Source organism: Panthera pardus, unplaced genomic scaffold (assembly GCF_024362965.1).
Source record: "Panthera pardus isolate Hobbes unplaced genomic scaffold, ASM2436296v1 HiC_scaffold_22, whole genome shotgun sequence".
In the NCBI taxonomy this organism is placed as follows: domain Eukaryota; kingdom Metazoa; phylum Chordata; class Mammalia; order Carnivora; family Felidae; genus Panthera; species Panthera pardus.
Window position 1 is genome coordinate 20,677,329 of NW_026526788.1, and position 26,023 is coordinate 20,703,351.

The 26,023-nt window shown below is 36.8% G+C and overlaps 1 protein-coding gene across 3 annotated transcripts in view; it reads right to left on the reverse strand.

The window, feature by feature from the left end:
• FAM13C (family with sequence similarity 13 member C) overlaps positions 1-26,023 on the reverse strand; it is a 173,868-nt gene that overhangs the window by 108,157 nt on the left and 39,688 nt on the right. For all 3 annotated transcript variants that reach the window (XM_019436081.2, XM_019436080.2, XM_019436078.2), the window contains one exon: positions 1,207-1,325. In XM_019436081.2, the coding sequence (XP_019291626.1) occupies positions 1,207-1,325 (119 nt within the window). The remainder of the gene's footprint in view (positions 1-1,206; positions 1,326-26,023) is intronic.

Sequence of the window (26,023 nt, forward strand, 5' to 3'; positions counted from 1 at the left end):
CCACCCAGGCGCCCCACAAAACAGCTTAATTTATAATAAGGCTTCAAATAGGAAGGAGAATGCTCCAATCAGCAGAGAAATGACAAGGTTGAGTCTTACCTGACCTGAGGTCATGTAAGAATAAACAAAAAAGAGGTGGCAACTTGTGAGAAGGGTGATTCAAGACACCTATGAATACAGTTGAAAAAAGAGTCACCTTGCTTTTGGGGTCCTTCCAAACTTTTAGGAATCTATGATTCTAAATTTAGTACTTGAATATTTTAAAGCAAAATTATATACTACAGCCAACTTCTCTGTAGTTGTTGATTCATTTAGGCTGTGCTGCCATAAAAAAAAATCTAAAGGTCGTGCTCAGAAGCACTCTCTTCCCACTGAGTGAGGGCTAAGATTACGCTGTATACAAGATCCTACCAAGACAGCTGACACAACTAGCAGCTGAATTCTTTCTTCTGTTTATTTCCAGAAGAGATTTTCCACAGACAGCTGCAATGCCAGGCTCCCATCAGAATGCCATGCCAACTTGCTGCAGACAGCTTTCCACCCACATCCTTGCCCTGGACCCAGGGCTGTCTCCAGCAGGTCTAGCAGACCAGAGAGGCCAGCCCCTGGACTGCTTCAAGTGTCCCAAGGATACTACTTGGATCAGCATTGAAGCACTCCTGGTATGCTGTAACCAGACATTTGTGGGTTCAAATTCTGGCTCAGCTTTTTCACTTGTGCAATATCAGGCCAGGGACACAATGAATCTTGGGCCTCAGGCTCCTCCTCCATAAAATGGGGCTATAAATACTTTATGAGGAAGTGATGAAGGCTAAATGAGATAATATATAAAAAGAAACTGACTTGATGTCTACACTGTCATCACTAATTATCATTATCATGGAGGAAAACATTTCTAGCATGGAATGAAAGAGTACAAAATGAAATCAACATTTCTTTCTCCCAGACTATCTCCTGTCATCTCTGAGCTGTAAGGCTGATTATCTCCAAAATGAAGACAGTGACAGTAGGTTATTTACACTTCTCTTCAATTCAGACTCAATGATACTCTCTTACAGCCCCTTAAAGCTGCTTCTGTGACTTGTAAGGAATGCCAGCCAAAGTCGGAAAGCCTTGCCTCTTGTATGGGGGTGACAAGCACCAGCATCATCATTTCTGGGAAAGCAACACCAGGCACAGCACAACTTCTGACAACAAAAGACCCACCTTTGTTGAACTCGCACTGTTTCTTGGCACCTGAAAGGGTGGTTTTGTGGACTCTCGTGGTCTTGCGTTCCTGTTCTCCCCCGACACTCTGGTTGGCTGGGTACCACGTGCTCTGTCTCCTGCAAGAAGAAACAGCAAAAGTAGAGGAGCTGTCAGAAGCCATCCGGTCTCTAGTGTTCCACAGTGCTCTTCAGCTGGGAGTGGGTCTCAGGGCAGGGAGCACAATACAAAACACATTCTGCCGACTATAGTTGGGGAAGGAGGCCAATAAGTGATTTGAAATTCAAGAAACCTCTTTCTGTTGGTTGCTACAAGATTACAGAATAAAGAGAAAAATAATTAAAAATCTAATGTTCAAGTGATGATATAACCATACATTAAAATTTTCACATTAAAATATTATAAAAGCATATTGAATAAATAGATATATCTGAAAATATAATTTCTGGAATATTTATAGCATTGGCTCGTTTTTGTAAAAACAAACATATGTATGAATGTACACACACATATTGAGATACCATAATCTTAACAATGACTAACTCTGAGATGTCATTTCTTTTTTTTTTTTCTTTTGGGGACTCATCTATATTTTTTACAATAAGCATACATTATTCCTATAATAAGAAATAAATTTAAGTTAGTCTGAAATTTAAGGAACATATCATTTTTATAAATACCAAACATGCTTGATATTCCTTCTCCCACTCCCTCTCTCTGACATGCACACACACAGAATACACACACACACACACACACACACACACACACACACACTTGCCATTAGCTACACTGCATCCAAAGAAATCACTACATTGGTTATCCCATGTTGCAGTCTACTCATGAGTTTAGAAGAAGTCCAGAATGCCAAACTCTCCAGAGAATATCACAAACAAATCGAAGCAAAAACGAATCTGGATTCACTATAAAGACACACACACACTAAAAATGAAAGATTTATATACATTCAACAGCTGAACCGCTATAGTCTTTGAGCTGTGCCAAACCCCTAATAACAAGTTTTCCTAACAGCAAAATAGCCCCTCTTTACCTGATTAAAAAAAAATACTAAAACTATAATCAGGAAATCCAGATCGCTGCCATCATGCAGTGAAAAAAATTCATGTGCTGCAATACATTTGGGTCTTAGCAGTATAGTGTGGTGGCAATAGAGACCAAGATTTTCTATTCTGAGTGTGGGCTAAAGTCAGTACAAGTGACAATATGTCAAGTCACTTTTCCAAAACACTAGACTAATGTGGTGGGGCTTTTTGCCAAGTAGTCATCACAAGCTTGTAAAACAAAATTACATGGATACTTTTCTATAAGAGAGTTAAAGTGGGGAGTGGGGACAGAGATAAGGAAAGGGATTAATTATGCCACCAAAATCTTTTAATTCCATTTTTCTAAGCCTCCAGCTTCAGGCAGAAGACACTCTGGAAGTAGTAACTGCTTATGAAAAATTCTACAACTACCCCAAAACTGGCAAGTTTCTCCAAACAGTGGCTTTCAAGTGAGATAGCTCACTTGCAAGGTATGTGACCTTAGACAAGTTACATTAACTATCTGGATCTCAGTTTCCTCATCTGTAAAATGGGAATAATATTCTAAGGTCACAAAGTTGTTGAACAAGATGTCACTAGAACATCTCTTACTTCCTGTCAACTGGAGGCACACAGCAGATGGGAGCTATGAATGCTAATATTGCTTTTATAAAAATTCCTTTAAAGCTCAATATTCTGAAAGTAATGTTAAGGAAACCTCCAGAGATTTAACCCAAATAAGTTTATCAAAAACACACCTATTTTTGTGGCAGAATGCTTGTTTCATATTTCTATACTATTAATATCATTTTAAACATCATATTTAGAAGCCCAATACTTGTAGGCCTAAAGGAAAGACTCTTCTAATCTCTAAAAAGTTTAAATCTGAAATTTCCATCTTATTAAAATTTTTCCTTTTAGGAAAAAGTAGTTTTTTTTTTCTTTTTAAAGACGATGTCTTATCTAATCCTTTGAATCCACAAAAGTTTGAGAAGGGTTATAGGCCACACATGCTGGACTGCCATGGATTTTATGATTTATCTTAAAGATGAATAAGAGGGGGTGTCTGGCTGGCTCAGTTAGAAGAAGATGTAACTCTTGATCTCAGAGTTGCAAGTTGGAGCCCCATGTTGGGTGTGGAGATTACGTAAAAAATTAAAAATCTTTTTAAAAAGATGAATAAATGGGGTTCTGGAGAAAGTGCCATAATCCTCTCAAGTCACAGATCTCAAAGCGTTGCAAGAGGAGAATTTTTCTCTGGCATGGGTGGATAGAGTATTTGGGGACATCTGACAATCAAGTCCCTGATTCAAGAGGAGAAAAAAATGGCATTGTCAGCCATGCTTCTGCCCACTAAGAATTTGAAACTTCAAGATGGTATGGAGAACTTGGAAAGAGTAAGGACTTTGGTATAAAGCATCCTGAATACCAACCAACAGAGCAGACTCTGATGCGAAATATAAGCATAATTGTAATGATGGATGCTGCACTTTCCAATGACAAAATGTTAGATCATGCTCCAAAGTGTTGATCTCCAAAACCTCCTCAGATCAGAAACAAGTCCAGCCTCTCTCTGAAAATGCTGAATGGGTTCTTCCTTCCAAAGTTCCTATGAGTTTGGAAAATCTCATTTGTAAGAAAAGGAATAAGTATTTTTAGTTTAGTCCCTTCCACTCTATTATCTCTTCATGGAATGGCTCCAGGTGGACCAATAACTCCAGCAAACCCCACATGGGAATCAATGTGATTCCACATTGTGGATTCTCACTTGTAGGTGAGATTCTCACTTCAGGTGATTCTCACTTGTAGGCTACATGTCTTCTGGCTGAGGCCCCAGGCATCATGAAGTGAAACAACACCTCCCTATTATGCCCTAAGTGAATTCCTAACCCACAGAAACCACGAGACATAATAAATACTTGTTTTAAGTGTTATACAACTATAGATAACTAAAATACCACTACCTTTTTTTTCTTGATCTAAGATACTACCAAGTATAAAAGCCAACATCAGTTTAATTAAATAACATGTTAGGAAAAAAAATAATGCCATATTAAATGCATCCATCAATTTTAAAGTATAATCAGCTATAAGAAAGGTCAAAGTGTGAAAAATGTATGTTTTGGCATCAAGGAAATTCAGATCATGCCCAGCAAAACACAGTACTATGTGTGACACAAAAGCAGTCTTGCCAGTAGGACACACCAGAAAAAGCAACTTCAAGAGTCTAATCTAGAAGTTACTCAAGAACCTCATAGGAAATAGGGGAGTAAATCCCAATTCTTACTTGCTCCACTTTTAAAAATAATTTCATGATTTTCCTTAAAGGGATAAGGCAGAAAGAAAAGCGATATCATTCTAAATAAATTAATAAAACAATAGCTTCCAAAAGTATTGTGCTGCCAGGTATCATTTATTCATAAGGACATAAGGGAAAGAATATATAACAAGAACAGTAATAGTCATAGTTATTGGCCTTTATAACAGAGATTTAGCTAGACACATGAGAGACCACGACTTATCCCCCTTGGTGAGTTCACATCCCTATTCCAGTTGGGTTCCACCACCTGACAAGTGACAAGGTTAACTAGGACTGCCAAAGAAAGTTCTTAGAATAGATAGTGTACTTGTGTATGACTGAGAGTGAACATATTCTCCCTGCCAACCCCCCAAAGGTGACAATATCTGAACAAGAATAATATATTTAATTAGTTTTGCTCATTTAAGCTTCATTATATCTTTGTTTGGAATCTGCTATGACACCCCACCCCCCGCCACCTCAAAAATTCTAGAACACTAAAGCAGGATGTTTATCTTAAAATGACTGAGATATATTTTTACTCCAAAGGGAATCACCTACTATAAACCAAGGATGTTGACAGTTGAGGAAGTTATATAAAAGTGATTAAGACAATCTTGCCCCCAAAGAACTTTAAAATCTACTGTTTGACAAACACTAAAGTGTGAAAGAGCAGACACTAACTTGCTTACTTCTGTGTTAATGTACTTGCCAGATGGGCAAGTCCAAGCTGACCAATGGAAGTGAAGGAAGAAGCCAAGACCCTCCCCTCCAGGCTTGTCTCCCTGGTACCTGGCCAGGCAGAGTCTGGGTGGGTACCTATATGATGAGTCATCCTACCTCTTCTCTTCCTCCCAGCCATTCTCTATCTTTTGATCTCACCTCCTGTACATCCTAATTCTAGCCTCAGTGGAGTGATTTCTTGGTTCTCTGCTATATGCAGGGCCAATCACTGCTTATCGACTGCCAATCGACTTAGCTCTGATATGAGTAAGGTAAGTGTCACACAAGCATTATTTCACTCATTTTCTGACCCAGGAGCAGAGGCCAGGACAGTATGCACAATGACAACAGAGAGACTGTCTGTTGGATTGAGAGGCTTGGAACCTCAGCTGAGTCAAGGAAAAATTAGCTGCCCCTAAAGTGGGAATAGTGAAATATAATATTTTGCCCTTGATGGGATTTTAGTGAATTCAGCGGACTCTTACCGAACTTGAGAGAATCTAGTTTTGATCCAATGGCATGGCCACAACTTCAGGACCTTCCAAGTCCCCCAATTTGTACAAATCCATAACTCAGAAGAAAGAAAACAATTTCCATCCTAGTCTTAGTTTTTGCTCATCTACGCTAGCTTGCCAAATCAGAACACTACCTTTAGACCTCAAAGATACATGCATCCTTTAAATCTTCCTTTCAAGATGTGGTCAGTCAAAACATTAACTCTTTTCAGCTTCTTACAGTTGAGGTTTTATTATGTCCATTCTATTCCAAAACTGATAAAACAATTTACTTTCCTCAACTACTGGCTTAAATTGTAAATTAAACATATTTTAACTAATCACTCCATTGCTAATGCTTTGCATTTTTCAGAGCATGTTCTTCCCAAGTGCTCTAAATACTACATGATTAATACTTCTGATATCTCCATAGTTTTGAAAAACAAAAATATTCATCTCTTACAACAAACAGGCAATGTGTTATAAGTGTACCCTATCCTATGTCACCCCAGAGTAAGTTTTACCTTAAATCTGCACACATCTATGAAAATGACTTAAAGTCCTTTTGAATAATTGGGGGTTTTAAAGACCTTTCCCTTGATTAAAAGAATTATCACATTCATTTTATAATTGGGGGAAAAGAGGCTCTGGAAGAGCTGATTAGAATATCTTCTAAAAATGTGTGTCATTATTATTTTAAGTATTCTGGATATTTAAGAAACAGTACTTAGGGAACTGTTGTTTCAGACCTATTTTAAAAATAATTTCTGGGGGCACCTGGGTGGCTCAGTCAGTTAAGTGTCCAACTTTAGCTCAAGTCATGATCTCTCAGTTCATGAGTTCGAGCCCCACATCAGTGCTGACAGCTTGGAGCCTGAAGCCTGCTTCATATTCTGTCTCCCCCACTCTCTGTCTCTGCCCCTTCCCAGGTTGTCCTCTCTCTCTCTCTCTCTCTCTCTCTCTCTCTCTCTCAAAAATAAATAAATAAATAAATAAATAAATAAATAAATAAAATTTCTGCCTACCTTCTTCACTATTTCAACACAGAAATAAAATAAATTATGGAGGAAGATAGGCATAGGTTCAAAATCCACACATATCCTCAAAGTAGGATCTCCTCTGATCCTATTTTCTTATCTGAAATACAGAGATATCATTAAGTTTACTGTTTACATTTGTAAGAATTTCTAGTAGAAAACAGATATTCAAATTATGTTATCTTGTCCACTTTCCAAATCAAATAACATTCTTTGAGTGCCTGATCTATACCCAGCACTAAACTATACACTTTTAACTTGTATTTCCTCTTTTAAAACCAGGAGGTGGATCTCACTGTGCCACTTTCACCCATTGAGAATAATCAAGTGAAAACAAGACAGGTGATGTATTAAGGCCAGAAATATTGTCTTTTATGCAAGTGATGCCTTCCAGAAAACCCTGAAAATTTCAGTTTAACTGATATTTATGCATTTTAAGGCTACACATTTCCCCACTATCAAAAGTACAGTGTTCCTATGAAATCTTCCAGAAGTCATGGTGGTATAAAGCAAAGCAGCAATTACCATTAGTCTATATGGCAAAAATTTTTTTATTCCCAGACCCCAAAAAGTAACGTCTCTTACACCTTTCTGATACCTTAGGACACACAAAATAAATCTAGATAAAGCACGGATGTTCACAGACCCAGTTCAAAGCTATGGCAGCTTAATGCTGATATTCTGAGTAGAATTCCCAGGAAAGCAGCTTGGTAGCACCACACTAGCTGTTCAGGGTGCATGCTCCCTCTATAATGGTTCACTGTAAAACAAACACCCAATGCTATTTTCACCTTTTGCCTTTTTTCATGAAAGTAAAAATCCTCTTCAGATTTCTTCTGGTTAGTGAAAATATGTACCAATATAGGTCTTTCATAAAACTCAATTGGCATAACATGAACTTTCAAAACCCAAGGGATATCTCTATTATCATGACAGAAGACAGTGAATATTTTGTTTAACCAGCTAAAGTTGAAATATTTTAATAAAATAAACACAACTTTTATTCAGTAGTCCTGAAGTGCTTTGAAATTATGCAAATCTTGATAAATTTGGGGGTAGTTGCATTATTTCAAATTGTTTCCATTCAGAGACTTAATATGTTATATTCAATATTTAATTCAAAATTGCAGAAAGTAGGACCACACTGAATCTTTTGAGCTATAGAAGTCAGATCTTAGCTCTATCTAATCTCCTAAACTCAAATTCAGAATTCTTTCCATTTTTTCAACATCCCAAATTTATTATTCTCAAGTGACAAAACTAAAACTATTATTTGGGGAGTATAGAGCCTATCAAATAGTGGAGCACTCTTCCTGAGAGATTTTGGGCAAGAAAGAGTTTTATAGAGTGAGAAGAGACAACATGGAAACAGGGAATGATTGGCTAAGAAGACAGGGGTTTCCTTATAAGGCTAGCGGGTCCTATTTTCTAGGTTAGATAAGCTAGATAAGGCTAACTTGCACAATTGTGACTAATGTTATATTTTCTTGACAGGTGTTTTCAGTAAGTGCAGGCTGCCTTAGTTTAGATTTGTGACATGGGCTAGGCCACTGGGATGGCCTCCATTTTGTGGATCCCAGTATACAAATTAACTTTATCAACTTCCTCTTTTTGATATACTCTCAGTTGTACTGCAAGTATTGATCAAAATTTAAAGTATTTGTGCCACTGTGAGCTACTACTCCTTGTCAATGTTGGAGTCAGGATGACTCTCTGACCACAATTCATAGATTAGGATATCAAAGTCCCTTAGTTGGCAGTTGTTCATCCCATTTTTTGTCATTCTAGGCACAGGAAGACCATTTGTCTCATTACCAGTGGCTGCATGCATGCCTTTAAAGCTTTTGAGAGAACACAGTGCATCCAGGTGACTATTAGAATGGCTATAAAGTGAATAATACCCAATATTTGGAGGACACTCCAATGCCGCAATCCCCAGGGACCAAACCGACTTAGAGTAAATAGATCAAAGAAAGACTTCATTGAAGCGGTTACTTTCTCAATCCAAATGGTTTGTTTATATATTTTGTAAAACAGTCTACACTTCTACAGAACTATTTATCCACCAGTGTGTTTCAGAGAAACTGAGGCATTGAAAATGGGGGAAGAGGTTTATGATGGTAATAATGACAGAATCACCAGCATCATACTAAATCCAACAGTCCACTGGAGGCTGGATAGCCCACTTTTGTAATGGTCTGAGATATATGAACAATGGTGTTGTCTTTCCAGGCCAGGGCAAGACAATAGGTTGACAAAAGAATGACAAAAACCTTCATGGTGTAAAAATTACGAAAAGGATTGTTGGAAAGGGAAGAAGAAATGGAAAGAATCATTCTCAATGTTTTGTGAGGAAGCAGTCTGCTTCAACATCAGCTAGTTTTTTTCCTAGTCAGTTTGATTTTCATGTCTCTAGCATTTGCACAAGACCAGATGTCAAGTGGAGGCTTCTCCAGTTGTGAAATAAGCACCCAAGTTTAAACATCTTGTTATTTGGCAATGGTGTCTGTGTATGAGAGTACTTGGTAGATAGAGTCCTTTCCATTAATCTTAGTTTTGCAAAATCATTAGAATAAAAAGTGATTGTCTTAAAATAACAAAATATTTAAAAATGCACATGGTTAAAGACCTGATGAGAGTTTCTTTGATGGTTAAATGTAGTTATTTCTGTGGCATACAGTAATTTAGAATAATAATTGGACATTAAAGTATTGATAAATTTCTAGAAACTCTATAAACAATTTCTGGAATACCTATGTTAGTAACATATATCCATACACACATAACCTAACAAGGTTTATCATTACTTATTTGACAATGTTTCCCACATAATTTAACATATCAAATAAACCTAATTTCTTTAACATCTCTCTTTTCCAAGGTGAGATTCAAATCTTTTGATATTTCCAGGGACCCTCTGGGATATATCAAAGTTACTTTAAGGTCAAAAAGATTCCTTTAGAGTTTGATTTGGTGAAGTTGTCAAAATGGCAAAAGGTTTGAACATTTGACTAGGTGAGACCACAGATCATTATCAAATATTAATTAACTAAATTGACAATAGAAGATTGTGAAAGGCAAACACAGGTTACATTGTTATGAATGAGACTTAGTTCCTAATATTAAGAAGACTGGGTTCTCTTAAGTAATCTAAGACCTGATATAAAAACAACATGAAACAAAGGAAATTATTTTGCTAAGAGAAAAAAAAAATCTTTGCTTTGCAGGTAGATTACCCTAAAAGTAAAGGGAACAAACAACAAACTTTTCACAATCATTTATCCAGAGCGGACCGAATAGTACAGGAATATCTTTTTCACAGAGAGAAAACCAAATTTTAATTTTGCTTCAGGGCACTATTAATAACAAAACTCATTTTTTTTAGGGAAAAAAAACCCTAAATCCATTCTAATCTTAGCCAGCTTGACAACAGCTAAAATTCTTTTCCTAAGATTCCTTTTCCACAAAAGTTTTACAACTTTTTATAACCATTCAGATTTTTTACTGTATTTTTTCCTTCTTTTTCACTCTGAAACAGTCACTTTCCTTTCCTTACTTATTTTTATTTTACTTTTTTGAATTTTTTAAAGTTTATTTATTTTGAGACAAACAGAGACAGAACAAGTGGGGGAGGGGCAAAGAGAGACAGAGAGAGAGACAGACAGACAGACAGACAGAGAATCCCAATCCCTCTGTGCTGATAGCACAGAGCCTGATGCAGGCCTCGAACCCACAAAGCTCTGAGATCATGACCTGAGCTGAAACCAAGAGTCAGACACTTAAGCAACTGAGCCACCCAGGCACCCCTTTCCTCATTTACTTTTCATTCACAGTTATTTACTTTTACCCTTATTTTTTTTGGTAGTTTTATTTACATATATGATTATAATTATTACCATTAGAATCCTAAATTCCTAGTGAAAATTAAGAAGTAAGCAAGTGTGGACTGGCAAATTTACATATATATTTCATAATTTCTAGAAATATCTTCTTCCTCAGTGAATTTTTCAATGTGGACAGAACATGTTTACTAATAGACCAAATATCTTTAGTTCTTCTGTAAAAGGAATAAGTAGATAATCTATGCTCAGTAGTTAATGTTTCAATATTTTATATTCCTTATAAATGATCTAGATATTCAATGTATATCCATCATTTAACTTATCTCAGTATAATATTAAGGTTTCAAGTTACCAAAAAGATTTTGTAAGCTACTTTTAAGTAGATGTACAAAAAAGGATAATTATTGTTGAAAAGTTCATTTATAAATTTTTATCTTACTTGCTTCTATTTAATTTACTTATTTCTAACAATTATGTTTAGATTACTCACGAAAAGATGATTTGCTGTTTAATGATTCATGAAATTAAGTTATCTGTTAGGCTCACAAATTCTGTAACAGAGATAATATGAACTCCTTTAACTTTTAGTAAACCTAGGTATAATAAAAGTTGTAGGGCTGCATTATATTTAATACTGATAGCTCTAAAGACATGCCAATTTTAATTAAACCAATGAACTTAAATTAATGTTTATTTACCAAATATTATCTTAGATTAAAACAAATTTGAGAAACATTTGGGTTACTTTCTATAGTTCTATGAGTATATTTGATTTATATATATGTTTATATATAAATAGAACTCTGCACAAATTAATTTTGGCAATACCATCTAGATATAGAAATTACCACACTTTTATAAAATACTTATACACATACATAGACATACAGACAGATGTAAAGAGAGATCTTCTAGTTTTTTAATTTCAAATTTTAGCCACAAGACAGGTACAATAATGCAAAATTCTGTAGCCTCTAAAAGAAGAGTTGGATACAAATTGGTTTCTGACAGATAGAATATGTTAGGCTACCTGCTCAGATGGCTTACACATTTTTATAATATTTTTGGAGAAGACTTTTAAGATTTCTTCATATGCCTAGGCTCCAAATTGCTTTTCCTTTTTTCCCCCCTTGTGATAGAAATAACCTCCCCAAAATTTGTATTTTAAAGAGATGGCTTCTATAGATAAGAGTTCCTAGAGATGACCAAATTCAACTTTTACATCTCAAGGACACAGAAAAAGAATTCAAGTTTCTACAAAGACTTTTGTTTACTAAATCTAGAATTTTATAATACCTACAATCTTATGAGAGGAAAAGGGGATGTTTGGAGGATGGTTTTAAAAAAGGAAAAGTGGTGGTTTTAAAAAAGTCCAGAGCTGTACTTATATTCTTATAATGACTCAATTTATAAGACAAGTACAATTGTTTTTACTTCCTCAAAAATTAGGTTACAATCTGAATGGCATCAAGGATGCTGACCCTCCCAATCCAACCACTTTATCTATTTGCTTCTTTAGATAAGGGAGAAGATCTTCAACTAAGATGGAAGTCAAAAGATTCCTATGTTCTAGATTTAGAGCTTCACCCTTGGATAAAGTTTGTCTTTGTTTTTCTTTCTTTCTGGATACATTTAGCTTAGGGGAGAAAGCCTTGTAAAAAAGAAAAAAAGTTCCTATCAGGTTCTGAATGTCAGCTAACAATTTGGCTAACTTCTGACCATAAAGCTACTCAGAAATCCTTGCAAATATCTTGTCAAGTTTCAACTGGGGCAAACAGTAAACATTCCTGTTAGTATTAAACAACTCAAAGACACTAGCTTCCCAATATCCAGAGCCATTTCCAAAAATTGCCAAGAGTAGGAAAGACTTAAGACAATTCCTCTGAGAGTGGGCAACAGTAAGTAGGACCCCAACCACAAATGGATTGCAACCTACATTTCTTCCTGGCCATGTTTTGGGTTCCCTACTCTTAAGTTGCCCACATATGCAAGAACCCAACAACCTGCCTGCCCCTGCCAAGCAGAAAACTAAGCCAAGGTCTCAGGAAGTTCTTAGGACACAAAATAAGACAAACAAGAAGACAATAACTGTCCCTGGGAGACAAACGATTGACAACCAATGGGGACCTCAAAACCAAATTCATAAAAGTCTGAATTTAGAAGGGAAGGGATAACATGACATCTTACTTTTCTCTACCAACCAGGCACTATAGAGATCTTGGAGAGCTGACTCCAATAAGAATTCTCACCTTTCATCAGCTTCTGCCAGTTTTCCCAAGATCCCATTCATAGGCTCCAAAGAGTGGGGTTTAGAAAGTAGTTCTGGTATCGACAACATTTAACAAGATTTTCCATTAATTTTAATTTAGTTTCCCCTTGGTTGTTTAAGGGAGCAACTGGTAGCTATTGACTGGAGAATTCCTTGAAGTCCTGGTATTCTGAGAGATGTCCATATGGGGGCCCTCTTTCAAGTGTAGATATGGGGGCGTTTGAGTTGGTGTGGAAGAATTTGACAAAAAAATCTTTGAGGAAAGTCTTTTTTCCAGTGTCCCCATTGATTACAAACGAGACACTGATTTCTGGGCAAGCGTGTTGGTGATGGGCCTCTAGGGGAGTGACATCAGAATTTTTAGGTTTCTTGAATTGGAGCTGTTTCAGTTGTAAGGCTACTAACTTGGACTTATGTTTATAGTCTTATGGTCAATTTCAAATGGAAAGTCAATTTCAATAGGGGATTAGTAAAAACAAAAATACACTATTGAAAAAAAGGAAGATAGTGGTGAGTAGAAAGAGATATGCCAGTCTCAAAAGCCTTTTGTCTTTAGGTACCACTTAGGTCTTTAATTTTTCATCAGCCTTTTGCAATGAATCTTTCAATGAAGCTATTTTGGAATGTTGAAGCCTTCTGGTGACTTCTGCATGGCAATTAAAGTAGTTATCTCATTCTGTTTGTCTGATTTGGGAAGCTTCTGTTAAAATCAAAAATAGACTGAGACCAGCCTTGAACATTCCCTGAGCAGACAAAACCAATTCCCTATAATTGAAGAAAATGTTGATATTATAACCAATCACTGTGAAGAATAAACAGCCACTGCCTTCCCACTATACAAGCTGCTTTATAATAATATACCCTTGAGCCTCATTCCATGTTTTGGTTTGAGTGCTCCTGGTTTGTGAACTGTCTTTTTGATGTGTGCACAATAAACTTTTACTGACTACTACCTCAGTGATAAATTGTTTATACTTCTGTTATTTATGAACTTTTGACATTTCATAGCTTCGGAAGGGAAATCCAGAGACCCAGTGACTCCAAGGGCAGTGAGCAAACAAACGCTGATTCCCAAAATCCACTGAGCTCTATGCTTTCTTGCTGACTCTGAAATTTGAGAGTAAGTATCTCTTCAATGTGAGCTTTGTTCTCTTTGCATTTTGAGCTCTCTCTAACTTTATTGTGCATACCTGAATTTTGTTTATTGAAACTCCTTGGTAAGTCACACTATTCTGCTCAAAAGGAGGTGGGAGGGGCATGTAAGTCCAGCTACTGAAATCAGAAGGCCCCTCATTTTAAGAAATCTTAGGGAGTCTAAAGGGAAAGATGAAATCTACTGGGTCTAAATTTTTTTCTCCATTTCCCTCAAAAACTTTCCTGCTTTAAACAGACCAATTACTAGTACCAAAATTGAATCAGTAATTAAAAATTCCAATTAAAAAAAATCCAGGGCCAGGGGCGCCTGGGTGGCTTGGTCGGTTAAGCGTCCGACTTCGGCTCAGGTCATGATCTCGCAGTCCCTGAGTTCGAGCCCTGCGTCGGGCTCTGTGCTGACAGCTCAGAGCCTGAAGCCTGTTTCAGATTCTGTGCCTCCCTCTCTCTGTGACCCCCCCCCCCCCGTTCATGCTCTGTCTCTCTCTGTCTCAAAAATAAATAAAAACGTTTAAAAAAAATTAAAAAAAAAATCCAGGGCCAGACGGATTCATGGGTGAATTCTACCAAACATTTAAGAAGGGTTAATACCTACTCTCCTCAAATTATTCCAAAAAGTAGAAAAGGAATGAAAGCTTTTAAATACATCCTACTGCAGCATTACCCTGATACCAAAAACAAACAAAACACCACAAAAAACAAACAAACAAAACTACAAGTCAATATCCCTGATCAAAATAAGAGGCAAAAATCCTCAACAAAATATTAGCAAACCAAATTCAGCAATACATTAAAAGGATCGTTCACCACAATCAAATGAGATTTATTCCAGGGATGCAAGAATGATTCAATACCCACAAGTCAAGGTGATACACAACATTAAAAATGAAGGATAAAAGTTATATGATCATCTTAGTAGATGCAGAGAAAGCATTTGAAAATTCAACATCGATTCATAATAGGAAGTCCCAACATGGCAAGTTTAGAGGGAATACACCTTAACATAATGAAGACAATATAAAACAAACTCATAGTGAAAGTCATACTCAATGGTGAAAAACTGAGCTTTTTCTTTAAGATCAGAAACAAGACAAGGATGTCTACTCTGACCACTTTTATTCAACATGGTACTGGAAGTTCTAGCCACAGCAATCAGACAAGAAAAAGAAATAAAAAGTATCCAAATTGGTGAAGAAGAAGTAAAACTGTCATTATTTGCAGATGACATGATACTATACATAGAAAACTCTGAAGACTCCAGCACTCCACTAAAACGCTACCAGAAGTAATATATAAATTCAATAAAGTTGCAAGATACGAAATTAATATACAGAAATCTGTTGTATTTCTATACACTAAGAACAAAGTAGCAGGAAAAAAATTCAGAAAAAAATTCTATTTACAGTTGCAAAAAAAAAAAAAGCAAAATACTTAGGAATAAATTTAACTAAGTAATTGAAGACCTATACTCTGTAACCACAAAACATTGATACAGAAATTGAGGATGACAGAAACAAATGGAAAGATATACAGTGTTCATGGATTGGAAGATTAATTTTGTTAAAATATCTATACTACCCAAAGCAGTCTACAGATTCAGTGCAATCCTTATCAAAGCACCAATAATATTTTTAAAAGAACTAGAACTAATAATGCTAAAATTTGTATGGGACCACAAAAGGCCTTAAGCAGGATAAGTGATCTTAAGAAAGAAAAACAAAGCTCGAGGTATGACAATCCCAGATTTTAAGATACACTTCAAAGCTGTAATATATGATGCTGGAATATATATATATATATATATATATATATATATATGCCATATATATGCTGGAATATATATATATATATATATATATATATATATATATGCCATATATATGGTGCTGGAACATATATAGACCCATTGGCCAATGAAATAGAATAGAAAGCCCAAAAATAAACCCACACCTATATGGTCAATTAATCTATAATAAAGGAGGCAAGTATATACAATGAGAAAAAGTCCTTTCAATAAATGGTGCTAGGAAAACTGGACTGCTTCATGCAGAAAAATGAAACTATACCACTTTATTACACCAAACACAAAAGTAAAAAAGGATTGAAGACCTAAATGTGAGCTCTAAAGCCATGAAACTCTTAGGCAATAATCGTTTTGAGATCAGCCTTAGCAACATTTTTCTAGATACGTATCATCAGGCAAAGAGAAACAAAAGCAAAAAAAAAAAACTATTAGGACTAATAAAAATCAAAATAAAAAAGATTTTGCACAGTGAAAGAAACCATTAACAAAACAAAAAGGCAACCTACTGAATGAAAGAAGATATTTGCAAATAATACATCTCATAAGGGGTTAATATCCAAACTATATAAAGAACTTAACTCAACATCCAAAAAACAAAAAATACAATTAAAAAATGGGCAGAGAACCTGAATAGACATTTTGCCAAAGAAGACATTCAGATAGTCCCAGACACATGAAAACATGCTCAATGCCATTAATCTTCAGGGAAATACAAATCAAAACCATAATGAGATATCACCTCACACCAGTCAGAATGGCTAGTATCAAAAAGATAAGAAATAACAAGTGTTTGGCGAGGCTATGGAGAAAAAAGAACTTTTGTGCACTTTGGTGGCATTTAATTTGTACAGCTACTATGAAAAACAGTATGGAGATTCCTCAAAAATAAAAATAGAAATATCATGCTACCCAGTAATTCTACTTGTGGGTATTTATCCAGAGAAAAATGGAAACACTAATTCAAAAAGATACATGCACTCCTATATTTATTGCAGCATTATTTACAATAGCAAAGATATGGAAGTAACCCAAGTGTCCATCAGTAAATGAATGAATGAAATATAATTCTGCCATAAAAAAGAATAAAATCTTGCCATTGGCAACAACATGGATTAACATAAAGGATATTATGCTAAGTGAAATAAGTCAAAGAGAGAAAGACAAATACTACATGATTTTGTTTATATGTGGAATCTAAATCAAAGTAACTAACAAAAAGTGAAAAATAAATAAAGAACAAATTCATAAATACAAAGAACAAATTGGTGGTTGCCAGAAGGGAGGGGGTGAAAGATAGGCAAAATAGGTGAAAAGGATTAAGTGGTGCAAACCTCCAATTATAAAGTAAGTCAGTCACGAGGATGAAAATTACAGCATAGGGAATATAGTCAATAATATTGTAATAATTTTGTATGGTGACATTGGGCAACTACATTTATCATGGTATTTCATAACATATATAATAGTCAAATCAGTACAATTTACACCTGAAGCTAATATACAGGTGTATGTTATCAACTATACTTCAATTACAAATTAACTATATATAAACAAAACTACTAGAAATAATAAGGGCTAAAGAAAACAACTTTATATAAAAAGTAGGTAAGGTGAATAGAATGTGTTTTGGGGGATAAAGAAAGTTATGAAGGACATGTTGTTTTGTTTTGTTTTGCTTTTTGGTAAGAAAAAAAGCCCACATTTTGTCCTAAAGTAAAATAATTGTTTCAGAATAAGGATAAAGGGCAAAACCTAAGTGGATGTAGAAAAGTTATGGAAGGCTTGTGGAAAATAAATTGAGAAATGAAATTTATGTGTGATCAGGCTGGCTAAAATTGGAATGATTTTATTTAAGTTAAAAAAAAAAGAAAGTGTTTTAGTATCAAAAGTATACTGGTAGGGGCATCTGGGTGGCTCAGTCGGTTAAACGACCCACTCTTGATGTCTGCTCAGGTCATGATCTCATGGTTCCTGAGATCAAGCCCCACATCCAGCTCAGGGCTAACAGTGCAGAGCCTGTTTGGGATTCTCTATCTCTCACTCTCTCTCTGCCCCTCCCCCACGTGCACCTGCTCTCCCTCTCTCTCTCCCTCTCTCTCATAATGAATAAGCATTTAAAAATATACACCAGAATTAGGTTATCTTTGTGTCCTGTTAATAAATTATAAACAAAGGTTTTCCTTTACCTTTAATGTAATCTAACTAGGAAACAATTATGTGTCTTTTTTTTTAAATCTAAATCCAAGTTAGTTAACATACAGTGTAATAATGATTTCAGGAATAGAATTTAGTGATTCATTACTTACATATAATATCCAGTGCTCATCCCAATAAGTGTCCTCCTTAATGCCCCTTGCCCATTTAGCCCATTCCCCCTCAACACCCCTCCAGCAATCCTCAGTTTGTTCTTCTTATTTAAGAGTCTCTATTGGTTTGTCTTCACCACTGTTTTCGTATTATTTTTGCTTCCTTTCCCTTATGTTCATCTGTTTGTATCTTAAATTCCACATATAAGTGATATCATGTGATATTTGTCTTTTGCTGACTGTCTTATTTCACTTAGCATAATACATTCTAGTTCCATCCACCTTGTTGCAAATGGCAAGACTTCATTCTTTTTGATCACCAAGTAAAATTCCACTGCATATATATCCCACATCTTCTTTATCCATTCATCAGTCAATGGACATTTGGGCTGTTTCCATACTTTGGCTATTGTTGATAGTGCTGCTATAAATAAACATTGGGGTGCATGTGTACCCTCAAAACAGCACACCTGTATCCCTTGGATAAATACCTCATAGTGCAATTGCTGAGTCATATGGTAGTTCTATTTTTAATTTTTTGAGGAACCTCCATACTGTTTTCCAGGGTGGCTGCACCAGTTTGTATTCCCACCAGCAGTGTGAACGGGTTCCTCTTTCTCTGCATCTGGATCCTCACCAACATGCTGCCTGAGTTGTTAATTTTAGCCATTGTGACAGGTATGAGGTGGTATCTCATTGTGGTTTTGATTTGTATTTCCCTGATGATGAGTGATGTTGAGCATTTTTTTTTCATGTGTCTGTTAACAATCTGAATATCTTCTTTGGAAAATTGTCTATTCATGTCTTTTGCCCATTTCTTCACTGGATTATATGTTTGTTTATTTGTTTTTATCAAACTGTTGAGTTTGATAAGTTCTTTATAGATTTTGGATACTAACCCTTTATCTGATATATCATTTGCAAATGTCTTCTCCCATTCCGTTGGTGGCCTTTTAGTTTTGGTGATTGTTTCCTCTGCTGTGCAGAAGCTTTTTATCTTGATGAGGTCTCAATCATTCATTTGGTTTTTGTTTCCCTTGCCTTCAGAGACATGTCAAGTAAGAAGATGTTGCAGCTGAGGTCAAAGAGGTTTTTGCCTGCTTTCTCTTCTAGCATTTTGATGGCTTCCTATCTTATGCTTAGGTCTTTCATCCATTTTGGGTTTATTTTTGTGTATGGTGTGAGAAAGTGGTCCAGCTTCATTCTTCTGCATGTTGCTGTCCAGTTTTCCCAGCACCATTTGCTGAAGAGACTGCCTGGTTTCCATTGGATATCCTTTCCTGCTTTGTCAAAGATTAGTTGGCCATATGTTTGTGGGTCCACTTCTGGTTTCTCTATTCTGTCCCATTGATCTATGTGTCTGTTTTTGTGCCAGTACATGTCTTGATGATTACAGCTTTGTAATGCAGCTCGAAGTCTGGAATTGAGATGTCTCCAGCCTTGTTTTTCTTTTTCAGGATTGCTTTGGCTATTCAGGGTCTTTTCTTGTTCCACACAAATTTTAGGGTTGTTTATTCTAGCTCTGTGAAGAATGCTGATGTTATTTTGACAGGTATTACATTGAATATGTAGATTGCTTTGAGTAGTATCAACATTTTAACATTTGTTCTTCCAATCCATGACAATGGAATGTTTTTCCATTTTTTTGGTGTCTTCTTCAATTTCTTTCATAAACTTTCTATCATCCTCAGTATATAGGTTTTTCCCTTTTTTGGTTAGGTTTATTCCTAGATATTTTATGGGTTTTGGTGCAATTGTAAATGGGATCAATTCCTTGATTTCTCTTTCTGCTGCTTCATTATTGGTGTATAGAAATGCAACCAATTTCTGTAACAAAGATTATGTGTCTTATGAAAATAATATCCTGTGTTCCCTGTTGTTTTTATCAGATCTCTGGTTACTCAGAAAAATAAAGACTAAGCCTTCTCTATTAAAAATAAAAAGCTAAGGTTATTTGCTTGTTTGTTTGTATAACAACTATGTAACTTTTCATATTTGCCTTGAAAGTTTTTGTCACTTTGGTTAAATGGATAACTAAGTATTATTTCACAGTGACCTATTATCCTATTTAATTAAATGTTTTAAATATTTTGACATTTAAACAAACTTTCTCAAATTTTGAATGAAGTATAAAGAAAAAATGTTACTTAGGTTTATTTGGTATATTACATCACATGGGATACACTATCAAATAAAAAGTAATGTTCAACCTTTTTCAATCAAATTTATATGAGATAACAACCATTAAAATAACTAGTTCAGAAATTAGATAAAATTGTAATAATCTGATATGTCCTGCTATAATCTTATCAGTTCATAATTTCATCTATTCTCTTATAATATTGTGTATTACAAAAATGACCAAAATTTCTTGTCATTTGTGTCATTTTGTGCGTGTGTGTGTGTGTGTGACCACTCACCAGATCTCTAACCATGGCTATTTTTAAGTCTTTTGTTGTTTACATCAATTTTACAGTTATTTTGCTTTGTTGCTTTTGTAATTGTTCCTGCAAAAAATGCTTCATCTTCAGAGGGATTCATGGAAACAGCCCTGAGAATTACTCTAAAATGCAGGTTTCTGACAAGTTTAAGACCATAACACTAAACTGAGTAAGAACTTCTAAAACACTAATGGAAAACTGATTGATTTATAAAGCTGCTCACCCAAGATGAACCAATACACGAATGACATAAGACTGAATAAACTGTTGAAGACAATCATAATTTTTATGATTTGATTTAAAACATTGCTGGTTGTTTAATATTTTGCTTTCCAGATTTAAAAGACCCCCTTTCCTACTCTCTTTAAAGCTGCACTTCACCAAATTTTTGTAAGTTATAGATATTTTGCAAGAAATATTGAAACATTTATGATTTTCGCCCTACCTGATCCCTCCAGAATTTGGAAACTCTTATTAAATATTCTTGACAATGTATGTATTATCATAAGTTCAATAAGAATATGTTCTCTAGGTAACAGGACACAATTAGACAAGCTCTTGCAAAGCAGATTTAAAAGAGTTTATAGGGAGAGGGAAGATGGCGGCGTAGGAGGACTCTGGGCTCATCGCGCGTCCTGCTGATCACTTAGATTCCACCTACACCTGCCCAAATAACCCAGAAAACCACCAGAGGATTAGCAGAACAGAGCCAAGCGCAGACGAGAGGCCCACGGAAGAGGATAGGAAGGGCGGCGAGGCGGTGCGCGCTCCACGGTCTGGCGGGAGGGAGCCTGGTCAGAGGGGCGGCTCGCAGGCCAAGCAGAGCCCCCAAGTCTGGCTGGCAAAAGCCGAGGGGCCTGACGGACTGTGTTCCGACAGCAAGCACGACTTAGCGTCTGGGAGGTCATAAGTTAACATCTGTGCTCAGAAACCGGGAAGGTTGGAGGACAAAGGGAGGGAGAGCTGCTGAATCCCCAGACGACAGAACTCAGTTTGGCGGGGAACAAAGACGCTCGCCAGCGCCATCTCCCTCACCCATCCCCCAGCCAAAATCCCAAAGGGAACCAGTTCCTGCCAGGGAACTTGCTCGCTCCGCCCAAACACCCAACTCTGTGCTTCTGCGGAGCCAAACCTCCGGCAGTGGATCTGACTCCCTCCCGCTGCCACAGGGCCCCTCTTGAAGTGGATCACCTAAAGAGAAGCGAACTAAGCCTGCCCCTCTGCCCCCGTGCACCTTGCCTACCCACCCCAGCTAATACGCCAGATCCCCAGCACCACAAGCCTGGCAGTGTGCAAGTAGCCCAGACGGGCCACGCCACCCCACAGTGAATCCCGCCCCTAGGAGAGGGGAAGAGAAGGCACACCAGTCTGACTGTGGCCCCAGCGGTGGGCTGGGGGCAGACATCAGGTCGGACTGCGGCCTCGCCCACCAACTCCAGTTATCACCACAGCACAGGGGAAGTGCCCTGCAGGTCCTCACCACTCCAGGGACTATCCAAAATGACCAAACGGAAGAATTCCCCTCAGAAGAATCTCCAGGAAAGAACAACAGCTAATGAACTGATCAAAAAGGATTTAAATGATGTAACAGAAAGTGAATTTAGAATAATAGTCATAAAATTAATCGCTGGGCTTGAAAACAGTATTGAGGACAGCAGAGAATCTCTTGCCACAGAGATCAAGGGACTAAGGAACAGTCACGAGGAGCTGAAAAGCACTTTAAACGAAATGCAAAACAAAATGGAAACGACGACGGCTAGGATTGAAGAGGCAGAGGAGAGAATAGGTGAACTAGAAGATAAAGTTATGGAAAAAGAGGAAGCTGAGAGAAAGAGAGATAAAAAAAATCCAGGAGTATGAGGGGAAAATTAGAGAACCAAGTGATACACTAAAAAGAAATAATATACTCATAATTGGTATCCCAGAGGAGGAAGAGAGAGGGAAAGGGGCTGAAGGGGCACTTGAAGAAATTATAGCTGAGAACTTCCCTGAACTGGGGAAGGAAAAAGGCATTGAAATCCAAGAGGCACAGAGAACTCCCTTCAGACGTAACTTGAATCGATCTTCTGCATGACATATCATAGTGAAACTGGCAAAATACAAGGATAAAGAGAAAATTCTGAAAGCAGCAAGGGATAAACGTGCCCTCACCTATAAGACTCATGACTGATCTCTCTTTTGAAACTTGGCAGGCCAGAAAGGATTGGCACGATATCTTCAGTGTGCTAAACAGAAAAAAAATGCAGCCGAGAATCCTTTATCCAGCAAGTCTGTCATTTAGAATAGAAGGAGAGATAAAGGTCTTCCCAAACAAACAAAAAGGTGAAGGAATTTGTCACCACGAAACCAGCCCTACAAGAGATCCTAAGGGGGATCCTGTGAGACAAAGTACCAGAGACCACTACAAGCATAAAACAAACAGACATCACAACGACTCTAAACCTGTAACTTTCTATAATAACACTGAATGTAAATGGATTAAATGCGCCAACCAAAAGACATAGGGTATCAGAATGGATAAAAAAACAAGACCCATCTATTTGCTGTCTACAAGAGACTCATTTTAGACCTGCGGACACCTTTAGCTTGAGAGTGAGGGGATGGAGAACTATTTATCATGCTACTGGAAGCCAAAAGAAAGCTGGAGTAGCCATACTTATATCAGACAAACTAGACTTTAAATTAAAGGCTGTAACAAGAGATGAAGAAGGGCATTATATAATAATTACAGGGTCTATCCATCAGGAAGAGCTAACAATTATAAATGTCTATGCGCCGAATACCGGAGCCCCCAAATATATAAAACAATTACTCATAAACATAAGCAACCTTATTGATAAGAATGTGGTCATTGCAGGGGACTTTAACACTCCACTTACAGAAATGGATAGATCATCTAGACACACGGTCAATAAAGAAACAAGGGCCCTGAATGATACATTGGATCACATGGACTTGACAGATATATTTAGAACTCTGCATCCCAAAGCAACACAATATACTTTCTTCTCGAGTGCACATGGAACATTCTCCAAGATAGATCATATACTGGGTCACAAAACAGCCCTTCATAAGTTTACAAGAATTGAAATTATACCATGCATACTTTCAGACCACAATGCTATGAAGTTTGAAATCAACCACAGGAAAAAGTCTGGAAAACCTCCAAAAGCATGGAGGTTAAAGAACACCCTACTAACGAATGAGTGGGTCAACCAGGCAATTAGAGAAGAAATTAACAAATATATGGAAACAAACAAAAATGAAAATACAACAATCCAAACGCTTTGGGACGCAGCGAAGGCAGTCCTGAGAGGAAAATACATTGCAATCCAGGCCTATCTCAAGAAACAAGAGAAATCCGAAATACAAAATCTAACAGCACACCTAAAGGAAATAGAAGCAGAACAGCAAAGGCAGCCTAAACCCAGCAGAAGAAGAGAAATCATAAAGATCAGAGCAGAAATAAACAATATAGAATCTAAAAAAACCGTAGAGCAGATCAACGGAACCAAGAGTTGGTTTTTTGAAAAAATAAACAAAATTGACAAACCTCTAGCCAGGCTTCTCAAAAAGAAAAGGGAGAGGACCCAAATAGATAAAATCATGAATGAAAATGGAATTATTACAACCAATCCCTCAGAGATACAAACAATTATCAGGGAATACTATGAAAAATTATATGCCAACAAACTGGACAACCTGGAAGAAATGGACAAATTCCTAAGCTCCCACACACTTCCAAAACTCAATCAAGAGGAAATAGAAAGCTTGAACAGACCCATAACCAGCGAAGAAATTGAATCAGTTATCAAAAATCTCCCAACAAATAAGAGTCCAGGACCAGATGGCTTCCCAGGGGAGTTCTACCAGACGTTTAAAGCAGAGATAATACCTATCCTTCTCAAGCTATTCCAAGAAATAGAAAGGGAAGGAAAACTTCCAGACTCATTCTATGAAGCCAGTATTACTTTGATTCCTAAACCAGACAGAGACCCAGTAAATAAAGAGAACTACAGGCCAATATCCCTGATGAATATGGATGCAAAAATTCTCAATAAGATACTAGCAAATCAAATTCAACAGCATATAAAAAGAATTATTCACCATGATCAAGTGGGATTCATTCCTGGGATGCAGGGCTGGTTCAACATTCGCAAATCAATCAACGTGATACATCACATTAACTAAAAAAAAAAAGAGAAGAACCATATGATCCTGTCAATCGATGCAGAAAAGGCCTTTGACAAAATCCAGCACCGTTTCTTAATAAAAACCCTTGAGAAAGTCGGGATAGAAGGAACATACTTAAAGATCATAAAGGCCATTTATGAAAAGCCCACAGCTAACATCATCCTCAACGGGGAAAAACTGAGAGCTTTTCCCCTGAGATCAGGAACACGACAGGGATGCCCACTCTCACCGCTGTTGTTTAACATAGTGCTGGAAGTTCTAGCATCAGCAATCAGAAAACAAAAGGAAATCAAAGGCATCCAAATTGGCAAAGATGAAGTCAAGCTTTCGCTTTTTGCAGATGACATGATATTATATATGGAAAATCCGATAGACTCCACCCAAAGTCTGCTAGAACTGATACATGAATTCAGCAAAGTTGCAGGATACAAAATCAATGTACAGAAATCAGTTGCATTCTTATACACTAACAATGAAGCAACAGAAAGACAAATGAAGAAACTGATCCCATTCACAATTGCACCAAGAAGCATAAAACACCTAGGAATAAATCTAACCAAAGATGTAAAAGATCTGTATGCTGAAAACTATAGAAAGCTTATGAAGGTAATTGAAGAAGATATAAAGAAATGGAAAGACATTCCCTGCTCATGGATTGGAAGAATAAATGTTGTCAAAATGTCAATACTACCCAAAGCTATCTACACATTCAATGCAATCCCAATCAAAATTGCACTAGCATTCTTCTCGAAACTAGAACAAGCAATCCTAAAATTCATATGGAACCACAAAAGGCCCCGAATGGCCAATGTAATTTTGAAGAAGAAGACCAAAGCAGGAGGCATCACAATCCCAGACTTTAGCCTCTACTACAAAGCTGTCATCATCAAGACAGCATGGTATTGGCATAAAAACAGACACATAGACCAATGGAATAGAATAGAAACCCCAGAACTAGACCCACAAACGTATGGCCAACTCATCTTTGACAAAGCAAGAAAGAACATCCAATGGAAAAAATCTCTTTAACAAATGGTGCTGGGAGAACTGGACAGCAACATGCAGAAGGTTGCAACTAGACCACTTTCTCACACCATTCACAAAAATAAACTCAAAATGGATAAAGGACCTGAATGTGAGACAGGAAACCCTCAAAACCTTAGAGGAGAAAGCAGGAAAAGACCTCTCTGACCTCAGCCATAGCAATCTCTTA